Source organism: Carlito syrichta, unplaced genomic scaffold (genome assembly GCF_000164805.1).
Source record: "Carlito syrichta isolate Samal-C Ts95f unplaced genomic scaffold, Tarsius_syrichta-2.0.1 Scaffold309804, whole genome shotgun sequence".
NCBI classification, from domain to species: Eukaryota; Metazoa; Chordata; class Mammalia; order Primates; family Tarsiidae; genus Carlito; species Carlito syrichta.
Genome location: NW_007253900.1, coordinates 667,846 through 691,604, shown reverse-complemented (window position 1 = coordinate 691,604; position 23,759 = coordinate 667,846). Strand labels below are relative to the sequence as shown.

General features: G+C 41.0%; 1 protein-coding gene across 1 annotated transcript in view; it reads left to right on the top strand.

Annotated features, from left to right (window-relative positions):
- Positions 1 to 23,759, top strand: part of RARS2 (arginyl-tRNA synthetase 2, mitochondrial) — a 73,745-nt gene that overhangs the window by 27,023 nt on the left and 22,963 nt on the right. Inside the window, exons 3-8 of the mRNA XM_008067873.2 lie at positions 1,764 to 1,866; positions 3,512 to 3,595; positions 8,544 to 8,641; positions 10,362 to 10,417; positions 14,124 to 14,207; positions 18,337 to 18,413. Of these exons, the coding sequence (XP_008066064.1) occupies positions 1,764 to 1,866; positions 3,512 to 3,595; positions 8,544 to 8,641; positions 10,362 to 10,417; positions 14,124 to 14,207; positions 18,337 to 18,413 (502 nt within the window). The remainder of the gene's footprint in view (positions 1 to 1,763; positions 1,867 to 3,511; positions 3,596 to 8,543; positions 8,642 to 10,361; positions 10,418 to 14,123; positions 14,208 to 18,336; positions 18,414 to 23,759) is intronic.

Sequence of the window (23,759 nt, the reverse complement as noted above, 5' to 3'; positions counted from 1 at the left end):
GCCTCAACCTGCTGGGCTCAGGCAATTCTTCCACCTCAGCCTTCTTAGTAGCTAGAACTACAGGTGTACACTACCACAGGCTAATTTTTTGATTTATTGTAGAGACGAGATCTCGCCAAGTTGCCCATGCTGGTCTCGAACCCCCGGACTCAGACGAGAATAGTCTTTTTTTTTTAATGTTTTAAAAAATTTTAAATATATGGGATACAGTTCAGGATTAGATATACAAGTGGTCATTGTAGGGTAAAGTTTGGGCCTCTCTTTGGTCCCTGTTTTGCCAGGTTTTAGATCAGGTACGCTTATTGATGCTGTGTGTCCCCCCCCCCATAGAGAATGGTCTTAGAAAGGATACAAAGCGTACAGTTTTCCAACCAAATTACTATATAAGGAAGTACAAAAAGTAGTGTAGTGGTACTATTTAATATTTATTTAACATCAGAACTAGGATTAATACTGTTTATAACCAGAATTTTATTTGTGTGTGTGTGTGTGTGTGGGGTGTGTGTGTGTGTGTGTGTGTGTGTGTGCGCGCGCACGCACGCACTTTTTTGTTTTGTTTTGTTTTGAGTTGGAGTCTCATTCTGTCACCTAGGCTGAACTGCAGTGGCACACTCACAGCCTCCCCAGTGTCGGACCTGCTGGGCTCCAGTGAAACTTCTGCTTCAGCTTTCCACTTGCTTCGGCCTCCCAAAGTGCTGGAATTACAGGCATGAGCCAGAGCACCTGATCGATTTTTGTTTTTAAAACTAAAACATTATAGATAACTGTGGAAGTCACTGGTACATACTTCTTAGATTCCATTCTGTAATGGAATCTTCTTCCCTAGAGATAACTCATCTCATGAAGCAAATGATTTATTTGTACTAACCAGTTGTTTTGTGTTTCTTTGATTTTGCATTGTTTCTTTACTAACCCTGTGAACAGGACAAATGGCAATGTCTGTCTCTTTAATGAACTGCTGAATGTTAATTGATATTCTTTTTCTCATTTTGAAACTCAAATGATAACATTTACAAAATGTGTCATTTGGGCTGGATATGGTACCCTACGCCTGTAATCCCAGCAATTTGGGAGGCCAAGGTAGGAGACTTGCTTGAGTCTAAACGTTTAAGACCAGCCTAGGCAACATAGTGAGACCATGTCTCTACAGAACAATAAAAAAAATTAGCCAGGCATGGTGGCATGTGCCTGTAGTCCCAGCTACTCGGGAGGCTGACGTGGAAGCATTGCCTAAGCCCAGGAGGTTGGCTGCGGTGAGCTATGATGATGCCACTGCACACTAATCTGGGCAACGGAGTGAGACCCTGAGTAAAACAACAACAACAACAACTAAAAACTAGTTATTTGGAGGTCAGTAGGGAGGCTTGAATTAGAAGCAGGCATTTGGAGTAGTAGAGGAAGTGTGTAGAAGAGGTCAAGAGACTTGGGTTTTTTTTCTGAATCTGTTGGATATTAGAGGAGGCATTTAATTTGCCAGACATCAGTTTTCAAGTCTATAAAGTAACTTTACCTATCTCCTAGCAATATCCTAAAGCTGCAATTAGGTGATAAAAGAGGGAGAATTTTATAAGATGATAAAAAATGAGTTCTAAATAAATACAAGGTGGTTTCTAATTTCCTTGCTTCTAATTTTGAACACATACATAATACCCTCTCCTGATAAGGTTGTGTCCATGTGGAGAACCCATAGTGATTAGACTTTGTTACACAAGTAATGCTTTTAGGTAATAACAGCTCTTTCCCATTTTAATGTCTGTCTTTAGAGAAGTAGCTGACTTTCAGCTTTCTGTGGATTCTTTATTGGAAACCAGCAATGTCCCATCAACACCAGATATTCAAGTTCAAGTGAAGAGACTGGCAGAGAAGGTACTTTAGCACTATTACCTTTTTGGCATTATAAAAACTTACTATTTTAGAAAAAAATACTCTGCAGGCTCTCAGCCATAATAATGAATTTAATAGTGTTTCTTTGTTCCAGGCATCTTGGATATCATAAATTTAAATTCATTTTAGCCATGTACTATAAGGTTATGATAATTTCTCAAATTAGTTATAAAGCATTCCTCTTGAGCTGACATTGTTCAATTTTTTGATTAACTACTTACAGGAGGATTGAAGTGTTAATTAAATTTACAGATTGAAGCAGGATGGACTTTTGAATTTAGAAGAACAAGCTTGATAAATTACAGCAGTAAGTTGCAATTTTTAAAATGAGTTTCAGAGAAGATGAACATTAAAATATGAGAAGAAATAATTAGATGTAAATAGAATCATGATTATAGAGAAGAGATGGTTAGATGATTTAATAAGCCTCTTTCATTTCTAAGTTCTCTGATGGGTTTGCTATCTAAAATAAGAATTGAAAGAATTGCAAGGAATGACTGAGTCTAAATTGTTAGTGTAATACATTCAGAAAAGGCAGATGTTGAACAAGGTTTTTTTCCTAACTAATTTACATATGACACAGAGGAGGTATCTGGGAACTCTGAGGAGTTTGAACAATGAAAGTTACTATCATAGAAAAAGATGTTTAATTAAAGGATGAGTATGATAAGGGAGACTTGATAGCTGAGTAAATATTTATTTGATCACAAAATTACCCCAGATTTTTATCAGTAGAATTATTCAAGTACAATATGTAATCTCTTTTCTCCATTTCTTGTAAGTTCTTAAAAATAAAGACTCTTCAGTGACAATTAGGAGTCTCTTCAAATTCCATAGGTATATAGGGGTTTTGAACCATCTAATAGGTTAAAAAGTGAAGGCATATGCATAGATGACAAACTATTTGAATTACTTACATCGCATATATTGGTGTGGATGCTTTACTATAGTCCCTGACAGCTGTCACGTTTTGTGGCTCTCATGAAAGGTGAGATAAGAAGTGTTCATTGCCAGGTGTGGTGGCTCACACCTGTATTCCCAGCACTTTGGGAGGGCAAAGTGAGAGAATTGCCTGAGCCCACGGGTTCGGGACCAAAGTGGGCAACTTGGCGAGACCTCATCTCTACAATAAATCAAAAAATAAGCTGGGCATGGTGGTGTGTGCCTGTAGTTCCAGCTACTTGGAAGGCTGAGGCAGGATTGCCTGAGTCCAGCAGGTCGAGACTGCAGTGGCCGTGAGCGTGCCACTGTACTCCAACCTGTGCAAAGATTGAGACTCCAAAACAACAACAACAAAAAAACAAAAGCAAGAAGTGTTCATTGAATGTCAGAGAAGGTGGGGGGGCATGGAGTGACACTCTTTTTCCCTGTTAGATAGAGAATTTGAGGGGAGAGAAAGAGGAAGGGACACATTGAAGACAGAATAGCCTACTAGTCAGGAAAAAAAATATGTTCACCTAAATAGAATGATGGGACTAAAGGAGGTTGGCCAAAACCCTGGTCTAGATATAGGGACCATGAGAGATAACTAGTGTCTCTGTAAGCTAATTTTATAGCATTAGAACTATATATCTTGTTAGGCCTATTATATAATATATATATTTTGTGTGTTTTTTTATCTTTTCAGCTAAAATGTGATACAGTGGTGAGTGAAATCAGTACTGGTCGAGGGACTGTAAATTTCAAAATAAACAGAGAGCTGTTAACAAAGGTAAGCATAGGTTATTATCCAGCCATTGTGCTTTCACTCTCTGCTTTAGCAACAGTGGTCTTCCTCCGGTTTTTAAACTCAGTGTGGCTGGGCATGGTGGCATATGCCTGTAACCCCAGCATTTTGGGAGGCCGAGGCGAAAGGACTGCCTGAGTACAGGGATTTGAGACCAGCCTGGGCAACTTGGCGAGACCTCCTCTACACAATAAATAAAAAGCTCAGCCAGGCATGGTGGCATGTGCCTGTAGTTCCAGCTACTCGGAAGGCTGAGACAGGAGGATTGCCTGAGTCTAGCAGGTCGAGGCCACGGTGGGTGTGCCACTGCACTTCAGCCTGGGTGGCAGAGTGAGACTCCGACTCAAACAAACAAAAACTCAGTGTGCCTCCTCTTGCCTCAGAATCTTTGCACACAATTTTACTGTGCCTTTTCTGTGTTTAAATATGTTTAGAGACACAAGTACTTTCTCTTGTGTTATAGTTGCCTGTAGCATTCAGGAAAGTAATGTACTAGAGGAGCAACAGGCATTAATAAGTATATTAATAGATAAATAGTAAGCTAGACCATCTAGGTGTGTGTAAATACACTGTATGGTGTTTCAGTGACAAAATTGCCTCATGACACATTTCTCAGAATGTATCCCTCACATTAAGTAATGCATGACTTATATCTCTCTTTTGCAGAAACTTTTTTCTTTTCTCTTACTTTTTCAGAGATCGAGTTTCATTCTCATCCAGGCTGGAGTGCATTGGTATGATCGTAGCTCACTGTAACCTTGAACTCCTAGGCTCAAGTGATCCTCCTAAGTAACTGGAACTGTACATGCAGGCCACTACATCCAGCTAATTTTACTACTTAAAAGAATGTTTTGTAGAGATGAGGTCTCACTATGTTGCCCAGGCTGGACTTGAACTCCTGGTCTCAAGCAGTCCTTTTGCCTTGACTTCCCAAAGTGCTACGATTGCAGGTGTGAGCTAATAATACTAAGCTAGTCCTCTAGTACCTATTGTAGTCACTATTTTACGTTCCTTTTATTTGATTAATGCCTCTTTCTCTTTAAACTCTAATTCCCATTAGGGCTATAGCACCTGTTTTTCTCACTATTGGATCTCCAGGTTCTAGCACTGCCATTGTAGTAGGTGCTATAGGTAACTCTTTGTTGAAAGGACAAATGGACTCTATATTGAATGTAAGAAAGGTACTGCTGGTTTCTGCTCTATAATCTATAGTCTATAATCTGTTGGAAGCATAAGATTTATACAAAAGAAACCATGCTGCTACTTTTAATAAAACAACATATTAAAACAGAAAAAAAAGGTGGTTGATTACAATAAGCATAAGAAAGTTCAGAGACGGAGAAATCAGGATGACCTGGAGGGGTTGAAGAAATCTCACAGGATATTGGGTGTCACGCCAGTGAGACCTTGGAGGACAGTCAGTCCTGGATAGGTAGTGGAATGAGATGTTTTGTGGGGAGTTTCATCTCAACTGAATTTTAAAATGTATCATAATGTACACTTTGATCTGTTATTTTTAGAAAGAGATATGCCTAGCCGGGCTCGGTGACTCAGCCTGTAATCCCGCGCCTTTGGGAGGCTGGGGTGAGTGGATTGCCTGAGCCCACGGGTTTGAGACCCGCCTGGGCAGCGAGACCTCATCTCTACAATAAATCAAAAAATCAGCCGGGCGTGGTAGAGCGCGCCTATAATTCTGGCTACTTGGAAGGCTGAGGCGGAAAGATTGCCGGAGCCCAGCAGGTCGAGGCTGCGGTGGCCGGGAGCAGCGACTGCACTCCAGTCTGTGCGACAGAGTGAGACTCTAACTCAAAAAAAAAAAAAAAAAAAAAGAATGAAATATACCTAGTATTGGGCTTGTCAGGCTTAGTAAATGTGGTAACATTTTAAAATAATACTGTCTCTTACTGTGATTCAACAGCCCACAGTCATTTGCCCATTGGCCCTATAATTCTTCCAAAGAAGAGCCAGTGTCTCATGCTTATCTCTAGAATGGCTCACGCCTATAATCTCAGCCCTTTGGGAGGCCGAGGTGAGAGGATTGCCTTAGCCCAGGAATTTGAGACCAGCCTGGGCAATCTGACAAGACCTCATCTCTATAATAAATCAAACAGTTAGCCGGGCATGGTAGCATGCACCTGTAGTTCCAGCTAATTGGAAGACTGAGGCAGAGGGATCACCAGAGCCCAACAGGTCGAGGCTGCGGTGGTGCAGAGCAGCTTGCCTCTGCACTTCAGCCTGGGTGACAGAGTGAGACTTCTACTCAAAAAAAAATAAAATAAGTATATAAATAAATAAGAGACGTGGTTTATATTTTCAAGGTAAGGCATATATTCACTTGGTAATTTAAACAGTGACCTGAATGTTGACGCTGTATTACAGTGGACAAACCACAGAACTATTTCTGTTTCAAGGATGCCTGTGAAACCAAAAATAAGATTTTAAGCCCTTCAGCAATTTGTATTGAACGGACTTCCCGTTGGCCACAGGAAACCTGACAAACTAAAGTCCAGGCCATGAAAGAAAGAAGGTCTAGCACGCTTCAACCCGCCTCTTCCCTTGTGGAGTTTTAGGCACAACTGACTAGCATTAATATTAAAATAGAGATTACAAAACTGACAAAAATAGGCTGTCGCAATAAGATACGAAATTCCCACCTGACTCTGGTATAACATCACATGACAGGTAGCAGGCTTAAAAGAAAAAAAATGCTTCATCGCAAAATATGTTTCTTTGACCTTTTTTTTTTTTGAGTTGGGATCTTACACCATTGCCCAGGCTATAGTGTAGTGGCATGATCACAGCTCACCACAGCCTTGACCTCCTAGGCTTAGATGATCCTTTCACTTCAGCCTTCTGAGTAGCTGGGACTACAGGTGAATGCCACCATACCCAACTAATTTTTTAGCTTTTTTATAGAGACAAGATATTACTATGTTGCCTGGGCTGGTCTCAAACTCCTGAGCTAAAGCAATTCTCCTGCCTCAGCCTTCCAAAGTGCTGGGATTCCAGGTGTGAGCCACTGCACCCAGCCATCTTTGACATTTCATTTATTTGTTTGCAGTCTCACTTTATTTATTTATTTATTTGATTAGAGTCTCACTCTCTCGCCCAGGCTGGAGGGCAGTGGCATGCTCCCAGCCACCGCAGCCTCGACCTGCTGGGCTCAGGTAATCCTTCCGCTTCAGCCTTACAAGTAGCTAGGAAATACAGGTGTGCGCTACCACACCCCCCGTAATTTTTTAATTTATTTTAGAGATGAGGTCTCACCAAGCTTCCTAGGCTGGTTTCGAACCCGAGGGCAATCCTCTCACCTTGACCTCCCAAAGTGCTGGGATTACAGGCTTGAGCCACCGTGCCCAGCCGGATGTTTCTTCAGTGTTGATTGTTAGGTGTTGTTTTTCTGCCTGCTGCTGCCTGTTCCATTTAGTGACCATCATAACCATAACCACTCTTTGATAATAAATTTTTTTTTTGAGTTGGAGTCTCACTCCATGGCCCAGACTGGAGTGCAGTGGCCGCTCCCGGCCACCATAGCCTCGACCTGCTGGGCTCCGGCGATCCTTCCGCCTCAGCCTTCCAAGTAGGCGGAATTACAGGCGCGCGCTACCACGCCCGGCTAATGTTTTTTAATTTTATTGTAGAGATGAGGTCTCACCTGCCCAGGCGGGTCTTGAACCCACAGGCTCAGGCAATCCACTCACCTCAGCCTCCCAAAGGCGCGGGATTATAGGCTGAGCCACCGAGCCCAGCTGATAATAAAACTTTGATAATAAAATTCTTCATATCAGAAACCACATTTTGAGGACTGAAGATGCAGTTTGTGAAACAAAACCAATATAAGAGTAAACAGTAACTTATCACAGTAATTTTGGAACCGACATCTTAAAAAAATGCATCACCATTAATAAAAAAGTGTGAATTTTGTGAATTGTACAATAAATAGTTCTATATTAATAACTAAAAATTTACCTGGAATATGTTTTGGAATTTCCCTGTGAGATTTCCTTGGTTTTTACTTGTGTAGCCAATAGGCATTTAATTATTCCTTTTCCTTCTGCCATTAATTGTGATCTGTAGTCTCACAAAAGCAGCAGCAGCATGGTTAACACATTAACTGTGGAGTGGGAAAAGTTGTTTTCTTTTTCTTTTTTTTTTGAGTTGGAGTCTCACTCTGTCACCCAGGCTGGAGTGCAGTGGTGTGTTCATGGCCATCGCAGCCTTGACCTGCTCGGATCAGGTGATCCTTCCTCCTCAGCCTTCCAAGTGCCTGGAACTACAGGCGTACACCACCACACCTGGCTAATTTTTTTTGATTTAGTGTAGAGACTATGTCTCACTAAATTACCCAGGCTGGTCTCAAACCCTGGGCTCAGGTAGTCCTCTCTGGCTCCCAAAGTGCTATGATTACAGTTGAGCCACTGCACCCTGCGGGAAGTTTTTTCTATATGAATTAATAGCAGTATGACCTTGGGAAAGTTACTCAATCTCTCTGTACTCTTTTTCCCATTGTTTGTAAAAATGGTGCTTGTCTCTAAGGCTGTTGTGGGGATCCAATGAGTCAATGCACGCAAAATGTTTGGAACATGCCTGCCACGTGACATACACTCAAAAATATGAGCTGCTGCTTCTGGTTTTATTAATATTTGCTGTGGAACTTTTGCCAGTCACTTAACTTCCTTAATCTCAAGTTTCTTTAACTGTAAAATATCTACATGCCTGGTTACTATACGGGTGAACAGACATGCAGTCTAAAAGGGCACAGAGCCCCCATAAATGTTGTTACTGCTTTGACTGGCATTAGCAACAAGAGAGGTGGCATTGCTGACAATGCGATAAAATTCCCACTTCCATAAATTAGAACAAGCAAATTAGCAACATTTAATTCCCAGTAATAAAATCATTTAGAGCATTGCAATTTTTTTTAAACCATTAGACAGTTCTACAACAAGTAATTGAAGATGGCTCAAGATATGGATTAAAAAGTGAACTTTTCTCTGGTCTTCCCCAGAAGAAGATTGTGGTTGAATTCAGGTGAGTGTCTACCCATTTTGTGTGTTGATTAATCAAGCTGACAGTGCAGGTGAGTGTTTTACCATCATTATTTGGAGTCTTACTAAATTATATGTGGAAAATGTGAAAACCAGCGAGATTATATTTTTTAAATCACAGTGATTCATCATTAAACTATGAATAAAAGTAGATTTTTAGACCTCCAGTCCAAAAAATGTCTAAGGATTATCTTTTGTTCTTTTTGATTAATTGTTTAACAATTCCTTTTTATGGGAAGAACTGGCTTTCACTTTAATAGACTCTTGAGACAGAGGTAATAGTTACCACCATATTAAGAATTTTAAAGTAGCCAGATGCCATGGTTCATGCCTATAATCCCAGCACTTTGGGAGTCTAAGGCAGGATGTTTGCTTGAGGCCAAGAGTTCAAGGTCAGCGTGGGCAGCACAGCAAGACCCTCTCACTATACATTTTTCTTTTAATTGGCCAGGTATAGTGGTGCATGTCTATAGTTTCAGCTACTAAGGAGGCTGAGGCGGGAGGATCTGAGCCCAGGAGTTCAAGGTTATGGTGAGCAATAATGCCACTATGCTCCAACCTGGGCAACAAAGATCCTGTTTTGTTGTTGTTGTTGTTGTTGTTTTTTAATTAAGGCCAGGCGTGGTGGCTTACACCTGTAGTCTCAGCACTTTGGGAGACTGAGGCGAGAGGATTGCCTGAACCCAGGGATTCAAGACCAGCATGGGCAGCTTGAGACCTTGTCTCTATAATAAATCAAAAAAACTAACCAGGTGTGGTGACACACGCCTGTAGTTCCAGCTACTTGGAAGGCTGAGTCCATACATGTAAAGTGCACAAAACTGTTCCTGTCAGGTAGAGCGTGCTTTAAAATCATTTGTTATAGTGAGGTAGGTGATTATAACTTCTTCAGCACACAAAGGAATGATCGATATGTTGAGTATTTGGAGGGGTAAATCAGATTTCTGACTTCTGGGAGTTTTTCACATAAATATTATTATACTTTTTAGTTTTAATTGCTTTTTTTTTTTTTGAGTCAAAATCTCTCTCTGTCACCCAGGCTGAAGTACAGAGGCATGATCACAGCTCCTGGAACCTTGACCTCCTGAGCTCAAGTGATCTTTCCACCTCAGCCTTCCAAGTAGCTGGGACTACAGGTGCATGTCACCACACCCAGCTGATTTTCTGTTCTATTGTAGTGAGGACGTCTTACCATGTTGCCCAGGATGGTCGCAAACTTCAGGTCTCACATAATCTTCTCATCTCAGCCTCTCAAAAATGCTGGGATTACAAGCATGAGCCATTGTGCCTGGTAGTTTTAATTTCTGATACAATAAATATTGGCAGATATTACCCATATGAAAAAAATTTCTCAGGGGTCCTCAGTAATTTTTAAGAGGATAAAATGTGAGTACTGGTGTGCTAAACTTAATTCCCAATAATATATGCTGTTTTTGTCAAATGGTATCTCTGAATTTCCTCATCTTTTTGTCAATCCTTAGATGGGTTTGCTTTCTAAGTGTGCCTCTTCCATGTTTGGTAGTACTTCATAAGTCACAGAATACATTTCACTAAGATGATTTTTCCTGAGTTCTAATTTATCGTTGCCTTAAATTACAAAAGGCCCTAGTCCCCAATTATGGCAAACTATGGAGGCATGACCTAGTCCATTCTTAGAACTCTTGTTCTTCGAATAAAGAAATAACTTTTGCAATTTTTTGCAGTTCACCTAATGTTGCCAAAAAATTTCATGTTGGACATTTGCGTTCTACCATCATAGGTAAGTGTTTAGTTTCACAGAAAATACTAAGCATGCCTTTAGGGAAGTATTTGATAATACAGATTAATAGTTTAATGCTTAAATAACAAAAGAACAAAAAACACAGTTCAAATTAATATGAGCCTAATGCAAATAAAATATTACACGAAATGGCAAGCATTGGTTAAGAAATAGAAAGCAAAATTCATTTCAAAACCAAAAGATTAACTCAGAAACTAGTTTTAACAGGTGTGTTGTTATGGTTTTAACCTTCTAAAAATACATACGCATATGGAGAAGAACAGAAAGAGGTAAATAAAAAAGTTACGTGGGGATGATAGTAACCCTCCAGATTTTTTTGTTTATATTTTATTTTGTTTTAGAAAAGAAACCCAATCTTAATTATAGGAGCACTAACAGGAATCTTTAAGACTGGAAATTAAAACAAGACTTTTTTTTTTTTTTGAGTCAGCGTCTCACTCTGTCACCCAGGCTAGAGTGTAATGGAACACTTATGGCTCACCACAGCCTTGACCTCCTGGGCTCAAGTGATCCTTTGGCCTTAGCCTCCTGAGAAGCTGGGACTACAGGTGTGTGCCACCATGCCTGACCTTTTTTTCTTCTGTAGAGATGAGGTCTCACTGTGTTGCCTAGGCTGGTCTCAAACTTGTGGACGTGAGCAATATTTCCACCTTGGCCTCCCAAAGTGCTGGAATTACAAGCATGAGCCACTGCACCCAGTCATAAAACAAGACTATTTTAATAAAGGGAGATTGCTATATAGTACTTTATAGATGTAATGCTTCAGTGTATAATATTCTTATGATTTTTATTTATTTAAAACATGACATTATTCAGCCCAGTTTAAAAACTGAAATTAAAATTATGTAATATTGGAATTGGAAGAGACTTTGGAGTTTATTTCAATCTAGTGTGTTTTCCAGTGTAGAAATCTATTTTATACTTTTTTATGCTTATCAGTTTTTTAACTTATACCTGAACACTTTTAAGAATTGGAGAAATTGGCCGGGCATGGTGGCTCATGCCTATAAACCCACCACTTTGGGAGGCCTAGATGAGAGGACTGCCTGAGCCCGCAGCTTCAAGACAAGCATGGGCAACTTGGAGACCTCATCTCTACAATAAATAAAAAAGTTAACTGGTCATGGTGGTGCATGCCTGTAGTTCCAGCTACATGGAAGACGGAGGTGGAAGGATCACCTGATCCCAGCAGGTTGAGGTTGCAGTGGCTCTGAGCGTGCCACTGCCCTCCAGCCTGGGTGACAGAGTGAGACTCCAACTCAAAAGAAAAAAAATTGTGTGTCAATTCCATTATTTGTTGGAGTAAAAACAAAAAAGAATTGGAAAAATTAGTACTTGTAGCATAGATTGTTATTGAAATGGAATCAGCTCCCAATGTTACAAAGTCCTGGAATAGCAACTTAAGAGAAGAAATGACAGGACTTGATGAAAATGAGCATACTCTACTGTATTAGAAAAGCTACAGGAGTAAGTCAAAAGTGTAGACATGATGGTGGCTCACATCTGTAATTCCAATGTTTTGAGAGGCCAAGGTGGGAGGATAACTTGAGGCCAGGAGTTCAAGAACAGCCTAGGCAACATAATGAGACCCCCATCTCTACAAAAAATTAACAAGTGGGCATAGTAACACATGCCTATAAATAGTCAAGCCACTGAGGAGGCATAGGCAGAAGGATCTCGTGAGCCCAGGAATTCAAGGTTACAATGAGTTGTGATCCCGCCACTACACTCCAGTCTAGGTGACAGCATAAGACCTTGTCTCCAAAAAAGAAAAAAAAAAAGTATAGATGTGAATAAATGACAGATAGGATATAATAAAGTTGATTTGACTGTTGCTAAAATAAATATTTGGACCAGGAAGAGATGCTGTTTGAAAGTTTACTTGTCAGCCAGGTGCATTGGCACACACCTATAATCCTAGCACTTTGGGAGACTGAGGTGAGAGGATTGCCTGAGCCCATGGGTTCGAGACCAGCTGGGGCAACTTGGCAAGACCTCATCTCTACAATAAATCAAGAAAAATTAGCTGGGCATGATAGTGCATGCCTGTAATTCCAGCTACTTGGAATACTGAGACAGAAGGATCGCCTGAGTGCAGCAGGTCAAGGCTGTGGTGGCCATGAGCGTGCCACTGCACTCCAGCCTGGGCGACAGAGTGAGGCTGTGACTGGAAAAAAAAAAAAGAAAATGTACTTGTCATGTTGTGTTTTCATGTATTATCTCATTTAATTTCACAACAGTTCTGTTAACTCTGGTTTATGGACGAAGAAATGTATATACCAAAAGTAACTTTTCTAACTTTTCCAAGATCTCATGGCTAGTGGGTATTATAACCAGGATTTGAAATTAAGCAATCTAATTCTAAAAGCCTAGGTTCAGACATTTAATTGGACTTGGGAGATAATAAGGTGCTATGAGAAAAATGGGGTATACCATCTGATTATTTGCTGAAGAACATGGTCCCTGTTGCTGGGCCCTTATAAACTGGGAAAGTCTAGAAGTAGGAAGCTGGGAAAGACTAGAAATAGGGAAGCTGGAAGGAAGATAGCTACAGTAGTTTATGTCAGGTGTGTGTATTGGTGAGGGTTTATTTGCAGAAAACTAAATCCTCTCTTAGTAGAAGCAGGTAGGTTTTTATTATAGGATATTGAGTGGTTTACGAAGTTGTTGGAAGGGCTGAAGAAGCTTTCCATTAAGTTGACATAGGTGACTTCCAGAACTGCACTATGTAACTCGGTCCTCAAGTGGGCCCCTACCTCTTCTGCAGTCACTTCCACTGCTCTCAAACCATGTTGCCACTGTCACAGTGAGAAACTGCTACTATTTTTGCCATGTCTTCTAGAATCCATACAGGTATAAGAGGCAGCACCATAACGGATCCTTCCTTTTCTTGGAGGTCATCACAGAACAGTAGGACGTTTGTTAGTGGTGCCACAACCAACCTCCACAACCATGCTTGTCATAGAAAATAGAAGCAGCCCCCCTTCTAGGTCTCACCGAGTGTGTCTGATTGCCCAAACTGAGGTGACTTCTGGAACCCTACCATGAGAGACTCTGAGAAGTGTACTTTTTAGGTTTCCTACCTCTGCAGTATAAGAGGGCACTCTAGAAGGAGAATGAAACAGACGTTGAAGATGAAACCAGCATCAGCACTGCAGGAAAGTGAAGACCTTAGGCTGCCATGCTGTTAGGGAGCAGGCTTGTGGAGGGTGACTTTAATGACTGGGAAGAGACAGAACGAGCTATTCAGAAAATGCAAAAAACAAAACCACAACTGTGGTTTAGGTTCTTAGGACTCTGATAAATTCTATATTTGTTAACTTTTAAAACTTTCTGTCCTTGGAATTGACTAATATAACAACTACTCTGACATGTGCTCCCAATTTCTCTTAACCTTGTTGATGAAAATTCTGTTCTTGTGAAAATTCTGAGATTCTTTGGAATAACAGCCCTAAAAGTAATTTCTTACTCCCATTCCACAACATAGATGAATGTTTCTATAACATAGATAAATGTTTCTTAAACATAGATGAATAACAATAATGAATGTTTTAGTAAAGAAGGCGGAGTTGGTAAATTTTGCAAAAAGAATTTTCTGTTTATGCTTTGATGATAGAGAAGCACATGGTTCTTATACCAAAATGGATAACAACAATAAGAAACTATATATTTTATTGATTACTAGGAAATTTTATAGCAAATCTCAAAGAAGCTTTAGGACATCAAGTAATAAGAATAAATTACCTTGGAGATTGGGGCATGCAGTTTGGTAAGTATGTTTGAGATTTTATTTTTCATTTCACTGTAAAATTTATTTTTTAAATTATCCCATAATCTGATCTTCTGGATAGAATATAGGCAGAATCCCGTTGGATGAAATAGCGCGCCCTACCTGTTATTTTTTCTGCGTATGGCTCTTTTCATAAAATCTTTTGTTTATTCAAGTAATTCTCACCACAACTTTTGGGGAAGGAAACTCGGCACCTTCAGAGCCAGAGATTAATATGTGTGTGTGTGTAAGCATGTGTGATTTTTAATACAGAAAAACAGCCTACTTTTGTTAGTTAATGATAAAAGTGAGTATACAGGGAAGAGGTGAGTCTAGCTACTTATACCCTTATCACCCGCAGCCCTGCTATTTGTAAATCTAAGGAGTCTCAGCCATCCTACTTCAAGTGGGATCCATTACCATACTGTAGGCCAGTGGTCCAGAGGGAAAATGAAGGGTAATACTTTGGTTTCCTGTTTACCTGTGCAGTGGGGTGCCAGGGCTGAGAGGTGGGGAAATCCTAAAGGAAGAGAGGAGTGGGGCCCCAACAGGTGTGTGCCACAAATTCTCTCTCATGTCATGAGATTACTCAGCACCATTTCTAACTCATAGACACCAGTGATCAAGGCATGGGAAGGGCAGAATAAACGACAGTGTTACAGTCGTGAAGGACTAGTGGCGTGTGAGATACATACTTTCCAAAATCTCTGGCGATGGCCACGTGTATTTCAAGACCCAGTCCTGGCGTCTCTTCTGTTACGCATTCTCTGGCACACAGGCGCACCCTTGCCCACCTTCTCACATCACCAGGCTCCCAATGCCCAGATCTACTCAAATCGTCTCGTTACAATCTTATTTGTGTGCGTCTCTCCCCTGCTAGATGATATTTCCTTGAAGGCATGGACTGTGTCTTAATTATTTTTATGTCTGCAGTGCTTGGCACAGAAGAATGATGAATGACTCTGTCCTAGAAAGTGTTCTATAATACCAATCAAAAAGAAAGACTAAGTTATATTATAAAGCTTCTGTAAAGTGTGCAGCGTGCATTGCCAACTCTGAGGTTTGCTAATACTATTGTGTTCTGTGTGCAGATAAGTGTAATGATAATTTCCAAAAGAAAGACCAGTTCACCCAAGGAATTTTTTCACAGTAGATTTATCATGACATTCTCTTATAAATATTTTCTTTTTAGTTAGTAAAAATCTCTGTTGGACCCTAAGAAGAGTAGACCTTGAACCTGTTAACAGTAGTCTTGCTACTCGCTGTGGAGGAATCAAAAAACGTGCTCTGCATTGAAAAGTTCACCTGCGTTCACAGCAGCTGGTAGTCAGAGGCTTGGGCCCAAGGCGCAACAATCAGGCTTAATAGATGGCATCCGCTTTTTATGAGTTTGACCGATTTAGACATTTCACAGGCATTAGCAAATACGTGATTATGGTGTTCATTAAATTATAGCTGCAGGATTTTATTATAGTGGTTTTCTCTAAAGGAATACTATGGTTAATGATCTGTCAACATTTCCATTATAACCATCATTGTTGAAGAATTATAATTTTGCTGTTTCAGCTATTCCCATTTGAAAGTTGGCAGACAGTTTCTAAGCACAGAATTAGTTTTTGAAAATGTATTAGATGGAATGTTAAATGGAATTGGCCTTGGCTTTGCCCGTTTTTTGTGTTTTGGAACACTGAGCGTCTTTCCATACTCTGTTCCCAAGACCATGAATCATAATCACATTCGCCCTTGCTTGAAAGTGAATAGAGCTTCTTGTTCCAGAGTATTGTAGGTCCCTGTGTTCAGTGACATCCTCCTTTCTGCTGAGACTTGTATATAAAAATGTAAGGCTTTTTAGATCTGAAGCTTAATAATTGTTATAGTTATAGAAATAGATTGGTTTTTAAAGGCATAAAACTAGTTGTTATTGCTCTCGGCCCAGGCTGCGTATATCGTTTTGTTTTGTTTTGTTTTGAGCCAGATAGCACTGTTGCCTAGGCTGGAGTGCAGTAGCACGCTCCTGGCCACTGCAACCTCAACCTGCTGAGCTGAGGTGATCCTTCCGCCTCAGCCTTCCAAGTTGCTGGAACTACAGGCATGCACCACCACACACAGCTAATTTTTTTGGTTTATTATAGAGGCAAGGTCTTCCCATGTTGCCTAGGTTGGTCTCGATAGGCTGGTCTTGAACCCGTGGGCTCAGGTAATCCTTTCGCCTCAGCCTCCTAAAGTACTGGGATTATAAGCATGAACCACTGCGCTCAACTCCTTTTTTTTTGAATCATAGTCTCACTCTGTCACCCAGGCTGGAGTGCAGTGACATGCTCACGGCCTCTACAGCCTCAACCTGCTAGGCTCAGGCGATCCTTCCGAATCTCTAGGCTCAGGCAATTCTCTCGCTTCTGCCTCCCAAAGTGCTGAGATTACAACTGTGAACCACCATGGCTGGCAGCATATATCCTTTAAAGCTGAATCATCTTTAAGCAAAATATATCCTTTAAAACTGATCATCTTTAAGCAAAATATCTTTTTTTAAATTTTTTATCAGGGTTTCACTCTGTCATCCAGGCTGGAGTGTAGTGGCATGATCACAGTTCACCACAGCCTCTAATTCCTGGGTTCAAGCAATTTCTCATCTCTGTCTCCCGAGTAGACGGGACTACAGGGGTGTGCCACCAATACCTGGCTAATTTTTTAATTTTTTGTGTAGATGGAGTCTTCGCATGTTGTCAGGTTGGTCTCAAACTCTTTGGCTCAAGTGATCCTCCCAACTCAGCCTCTCAAAGTGCTGAGATTACAGGCATGAGCCACTATGCCCAGCAGCATATTCTGAAATGTCTGCATGATCACTGTTTAACTGATTGATGAGGCAAGTATCAGTTTCTACGTTTATTTTTGTTTTGTTTTGTTTTTTGAGTCGAGGTCTTACTCTTGTCACCAAAGCGGGAGTGTAATACTGCAGTGATGGTTCACTATAACCTGTACCCACTGGGCTCAGACCATCCATTCTCTTCTATTTCCCGAGTACCTAGGACTACAGGTGCACATATCTGGTTTATCTTTTTTGTTTTTTGCAGAGGTGAGGGCTCACTGTGTTGCCCAGGCTGGCCCTGAACTCCTGGGCTCAAGCAATTCTCTCATCTCGGCCTCTCAAAATGCTAGGATTACAGATGTGAGCCTCTGTGCCTGGCCTCAAAATGCCTTAGGAATATAAATATTCCCAGTCCATACTAGGAATTTTCTTTTCTAGTTTATAAGCCTTGATTATTTTTTTTTAAGATACAAATTAACACCATCTCTGAACTCTGAATTTTCATTAAAGACTTGAAAATTATACATGGCCAAATTAAAGAATTGTGTTGCTTGATTACCTTGATGGGAGAAGTACTCAGAGATAGTTCAGATTTTATCTTTTTGTTATTGTTGTTTCCCTTTAATTATTTAAGAACCAATAACACCTTTAATTATTTGTTTTGCTTTAACATCCACAAGTTTGAAATAACTTCCCATCAGTTTGCACAAATTTTAAGTGTCTGGTGACTAGTATCATGATATCCCTTCACAGAATGGCTGCTTAATAAATATTTGCTTTTTTTTAGCCAGGCGCAGTGGTTCACACCTATAATGCCAGCACTTTAGGAGGCAGAGGCGAGAGGATTGCCTGAGCCCACGGGTTCAAGACCAGCCTGGGCAACATGGTGAGACCTCGTCTCTGCAATAAATCAAACAAAAACTTAGCTGGGCATGGTGGTGCATGCCTGTAGTTCTGGCTACTTGGAAGGCTTAGCCCAACAGGTCAAGGCTGCGGTTGCTGTGAGCATGCCACTGCACTCTAGCCTGGGCAACAGAGTGAGACTGACTCAAATAAATAAATAAATATTTGCATTTTAATATCTGCAAGGGAGGTATTGGGCACTGTTAGTACAGAGGTAGGTTAGTCCTAGACTCAATATATTGAATTTGACTTGTCTCAGTTTATGGAGTAACAGAAGACAAAAGGGTGTGTTTTGCAGTAGTTTTTAGGGTATATAGTTCTGAGAGGTTAAAATTTTGATAGAACTATGCCTGTTCCCTGCGATGCTTGTTCTCTACTGTTAACATTTTATAATTTTTCATTTATGGATTACCATGGCAGGTCTTCTGGGAACTGGCTTCCAACTGTTTGGCTATGAAGAAAAACTCCAGTCCAATCCTTTACAGCATCTCTTTGAAGTAAGTTGGCAAGAATATATTTAGCTTGGAAACACATTTTAATCCCAGGGGTTTAAAAAATATGTTCCTTAAAACAAGGAATTAAAATGTAATTGAAAATGTTGCTTTTAGGCCAGGCACTGTGGCCCATGCCTGTAATCCCAGCACTTTGGGAGGCAGAACTGAAAGGATTGCCAGAGCCTAGGGGTTTGAGACCAGCTTGGGCAACTTGGGAGACCTCCTTTCTACAATAAGTCAAGAAAAATTAGAGTGTGGAGGTGGATATCTGTAGTTCAGCTACTTGGAAGGCTGAGGCGGAAGGATCGCTGGAGCCCAGTAGGACGGGGCTGCACTGCCTGTGAGCATGCCACTACATTCCAGACTGTTGGGTGACAGAGTAAGATTCTGACTCAGAAAAAAAAAAAGAAAAAATGTTGCTTTTATTTTACTAGAGCATTCTTTTCATTTTCAAGTCCAGGTGGGATTTTTTTGTTTGTTTTTAAATACTGTTTTAGTTTACTTGTGACAGTATTTCTTCGGGTATAGAATCTTTGTAGAATAAACACAGGATAACAGATTCAACACAGAGAGAAATTTCTCAATTTTCTGTCAGTTGATATGTACTGCAGCTTTTTTCATGTTAACAACTCTAAGCCGTTTTTTAAAGTTTATGTTTTAACTTTAATTTATATAGAAATGAGGTCTCACTGTGTTTTCCAGGCTGGTCTTGAACTCCTGGCTTAAAGTGATCATCCCACTTTAGCTTTCAAAGTGCTGGGATTACAAGCATGAGTCACTGTATTCAGCCTTACTATAAATCATTTAGATTTGAGAAATATGAGTATATACTTTTTTGTTCTTTTGCTGATGGGGAAGGTACATATCTCTCTCTCTGAATTTGTACATGCTTTTCAATGTATATCTTTCAGCTGATTTTCTTGGCTTTTGCCCAATGTGAACTCCTGTCTATTCATTGAGTCCCTTGGATACTTTGCTCCTCTATCTTCAGTTCTACCTGAAGTTCATTAATAAAGCTTTTCCTGTCCAAGTAATCTCCAGGGATGTGTTTCCTTTTCGTTATTCCACTAGTTATATCTGCTATTTCTGGGCCTCACAATGGAAACAGATATGTCAGCCATCTTGGTGACATCCCAGAGGGTCAGACTAGAGACGTTCTGTCTGCGTATGAGGAGGAGCACTTACCAAAAGAATGCGTTACTTCTCCAGCTAAAGCCATAGAGAGCACTTCATCATTTTCCTTTCAGTTACAATGAATTTTCTCCTGCAACTGACTTTGCAGTTAAATTGAAGAAAAGCACATTCCAATTCTTAAAGCCCTTTAAAGGTTTGTCATTTCTTCCTGAGTCCATGCCTGCCCTGCTCTTTCTAAATGCCTACATTTTGATTTATCGTGTTAACCAAAAGATTTTTTTCTCTTTCTCATTAGAGTTTTGTTGATAGATGAGATTAAAAATTAATCACTCCTTATTATTATCAATAAATAAAGCACGACACCTTAGTGTCTGGAATTTTTACTGTTTTTTTTAATACTTTGAATAATAGTATTTTTTATTAACCACAAACTTAGCAAATCTTTCATCAGGTCCAGGCCCACAGAGACACCCCCCATAGTGCAAAAATTATAAATGCCTGCTTAGAGGCCTGGTGACATTGATTCAGATTTCAGCTTGACATGGGATAGTTACTTCTCTCATCTTTCTCTTATCCCTCGTCAGAAGTTTATATTTAATCTTACAGATATTGAACCTTTGTTTTCTATAACTTTTGAAATATTTTAACAAAATCTGCTCTCAAACTCCATAGAAACCTAAGCAAAAGTTTCTTTCTATATAGTTAAATATAATTTCCTGCTTTTTTGATACTCATAGAAATAGAAGATCAACATCCATTTTAGAGGTTGTTAATTGATGGGTACACATGAGGAGAGAACACAGGCAAGGGGGTGCTTCTCCTATAAGTCACGAAAAAGGTAATAATGGTGTTCCTTTCATTGGTGTTCTTTTGCCTAACAGCTTCACAAGGTAGCTATTTAATGTAGCAAAGTGTCGTTAGCTACATTTACAGACAGAAGGTAAGTCAGATGCACCCACCTTGATACAGCTACTGGGCAGGCTGAGGCGGAAGGATCGTCTGAGCCCAGCAGGTCGAGGCTGCAGTGGCGGTGAGTAAGCCACTGCACTCCAGCCTGTATGGCAGAGCGAGACTCCCACTGAAAAAAAAAACTACAGTTGCCACTGGATTACTTTCAACAACCTTCAGTGTAAATGAGAATTTTGTTTTAGCTTTAAGCAAATGTTAATTAAGGATATTATTCTGTTACCAAGAGAAAATCTGAAAGTCAACAACTGAGTTTATTTAGTAGCTGAAAGATAGCCTTGAGTGTCCTGCAGTGTCACAGATAGCACAGGTGTCAATCCAGAGTATCCCCATCATTTTGAGTAAACAGTATAGGTGGGTCAGGGATGTTGAGTCTAAGCTTGATAAGTGTTTGGTGTATTGGTAATTAATGTTGCATTTATCCTTTCTTATTTATGGAAATCTGTTTTCTCAAAGCGTTCATGAAACACCTATTTTTTTTCTCTTATCAAACTGTAGTTAGTTGTGAACTCTTTGAGAGGAAGGACCATGTCTTCTGGGTCTTTTATCCCCAGCCCTAAACACCATGGCTTGCAGTCAATGTTTGACTGAATTTGATCTTTTAGTACTCTTTGTTTCCTTCTCTAATTGTATTTATGCTGTGGAATATGAAACCTGTTGTTAGTCCAGGGAAGGATTATTATGGGATACACTGTTACCGTTCGTAAGACTCTGACTGACTCTATCAACCCAGTTTATGAATGAAGCCAAGGGCCAGACCCAGGATTCTGGTCTGGGCAGCTTGGCTCCCCAGCGCCCTGTGCACTGCCCTGTGCCACGACCCCCACTCCAAAATGCCTTGATGAGCTTTTCATCTCCATCGGTTGTAATCGCTTGCATAGCATTTTTCCTCCTTTAGTCCCTAGCTGCTATACCAGGGACGCAATTAGTAGTTCGTTTTGGCAGTTTCAGCCTTCTGGCGTATTTGTTTTGAATTTGGCTTAAGCCATCCAGAAGCAGATGTTGTGGTCCATCTCCTACTAACTTGCACTACGATCAGTATCATTCAGTTTCAGTTTTTCATCGAGCTTAGAAATGGTATTAGATGGCAGTTTCAGCCTTTCTTTGATGAAAATATTTAACACCCACAGTAATTACTGCATTTCCATTTTGGTGTATACTCTGCACTACTGGTTCTTCTCTGTCCCTCTAGCCATTCTTTTTTTTTTTTGAGTTGGAGTCTCACTCTGTCGCCCAGGCTGGAGTGCAGTGGCATGCTCACAACCACTGCAGCCTCTACTTGCTGGGCTCCGGTGATCCTTCCGCCTCAGCCTTCCAAGTAACTGGAACTACAGGCACGAGCTGCCACGCCCAGCTAATTTTTTAATTTATTGTAGAGACAAGGTCTCACCATGTTGCCCAGGCTGGTCTCAAACCCCTGGGCTCAGACAGTCCTCTCACCTCAGCCTCCCAAAGTGCCACCGCACCCAACCTCCTCTAGTCATTCTTTTCCCATGACATCTGGCTGTTTTGGACAGATTTAGACTTTCTTTGGGCCAGCATTTGACATTCTTTCTTAGGGAAATGGTTTCATAATAGCTCCCTCCTTCCCCCTGAATTGGTTGAGTTAAATAACTAATATATTTATTGTTTAGAATTCAGACTAGTGATTCAAGGGAAACATAATAAGTTTTGGAACACTTATCAAAATGTCTTTCCACTGATATTGAGAAGTAATTTCTTATGGTATCAAGTTGACAAGTATTGCATCTGAATCATAGCCAGGCACAGTGGCTCACGTTTGTAATCCCAGCAAGTTGGGAGGCAGATGTGAGAGGACTGCCCATACATTCAAGACCAGCCTGGGCAACATGGTTGGAGACCTCATCTCTACAATAAATCAAAAGATTAGCTGGGCGTGGTGGCACACACCTGTGGTTCCAGGTACTTGGAAGGCCAAGGCAGAAGGATCACCAGTGTCCTGGGATTATAGGCATGAGCCATTGCACCTGGCCCCTGTCCCTCCTTAAAAGTATTTAAGGTTATTGCAGTAAGGGACATTTAATAAAAGAAGTAGAAAGTCAGGGGAAAATGCATAACTAGATAATACTGTATAATAGATTTGACCCTGAGCTTCCCTGTGTCAGTAGCTAAAAAAAAGTAATAAGTAGAAAAACAGGACAAGATCAGGGCACCAGTTTGATGAGTGATAATTTTACTTCTTACTTTTAGAAACAGAGAAATAGTATCTGTTCCCAAGAGACAGTATTTTTTCCTGACTTTGGCGTGTCAAAACAATTTATCAAGCTTAAGTAAAGAAAATAACTTAACTAAATCAATTCTAGTCATATGTAGGAATATTTATGCGGCTAAAATTTTTTATGTTATAAAAAGATTGTGTTTTAAGATTCCGTGATTGGTTAGGTCACTTTTTTTTTCGGGGAACGTTACTGTTACGGTTGGTATGAATTTTGCTCCTTCATCATACTTTTATGTAAGAAACAACTCTTAAATTATAAGTCCAATAAAAGCTGACTCCAGCCGCTTTTGGGGAGTGGTGAGAGTCAGTGTGAGTCGTAGCTCGGGATTCCCCACCGCCCAGCAACGCGGCGTTCCCAGCCCGTGCTTGCCTCCTCGAGGCTCGCAGAGGCCCCGCCTCCTGCCTTCCGTGCCCGCCGGTCTCTCCTGCGCTTTGCCTCCCGGCCACATGATGCCTTGGAGGCAGGGGCTCTGCTTGCGCGACGGACTTCACCCGCTGAGGCCTGCGCTCGCCCCGTCGCACAGGCTTGGAGACCGGCCTCGCGGCACAGGCACGTGGCAACCCATTGCCCTCCTGCCTCGGAGGGCGCGTGGCGGGCTGCCCAGCTTCTGCCCAGCCCGGCCGTGCCGGCCGCTCCTCCGCCTCGCCGTCGCCCCCTGCTGTCCTTCCCAGAGCGGCTTCCCTTTCTGCCCTGCCTTTGCCGTCTGGGACACTAGTGTCTCATTGTCCTCTGAGTCCTCTTAGAATGAGTTTGGAAATACCTAGCGAGGACAAAGTACGCATTCATACTTCAGTCAGTGTCTCACCCGTTGAAGTGCGCCTACAGCAATTGGTTTTGGCCTTACTAGGTGCAAGCACATGGTGGCCTACAGGGAGTTCCTAACACCCCCTGAGTAAAAATGTAAGCTGTCAGCTGAGCCCTCGGATTCGAGACCCGCCTGGGCAGCGAGACCTCATCCCTACAATAAACCAAAAACTCAGCCGGACGTGGTAGCGCGCTCCTGGAATTC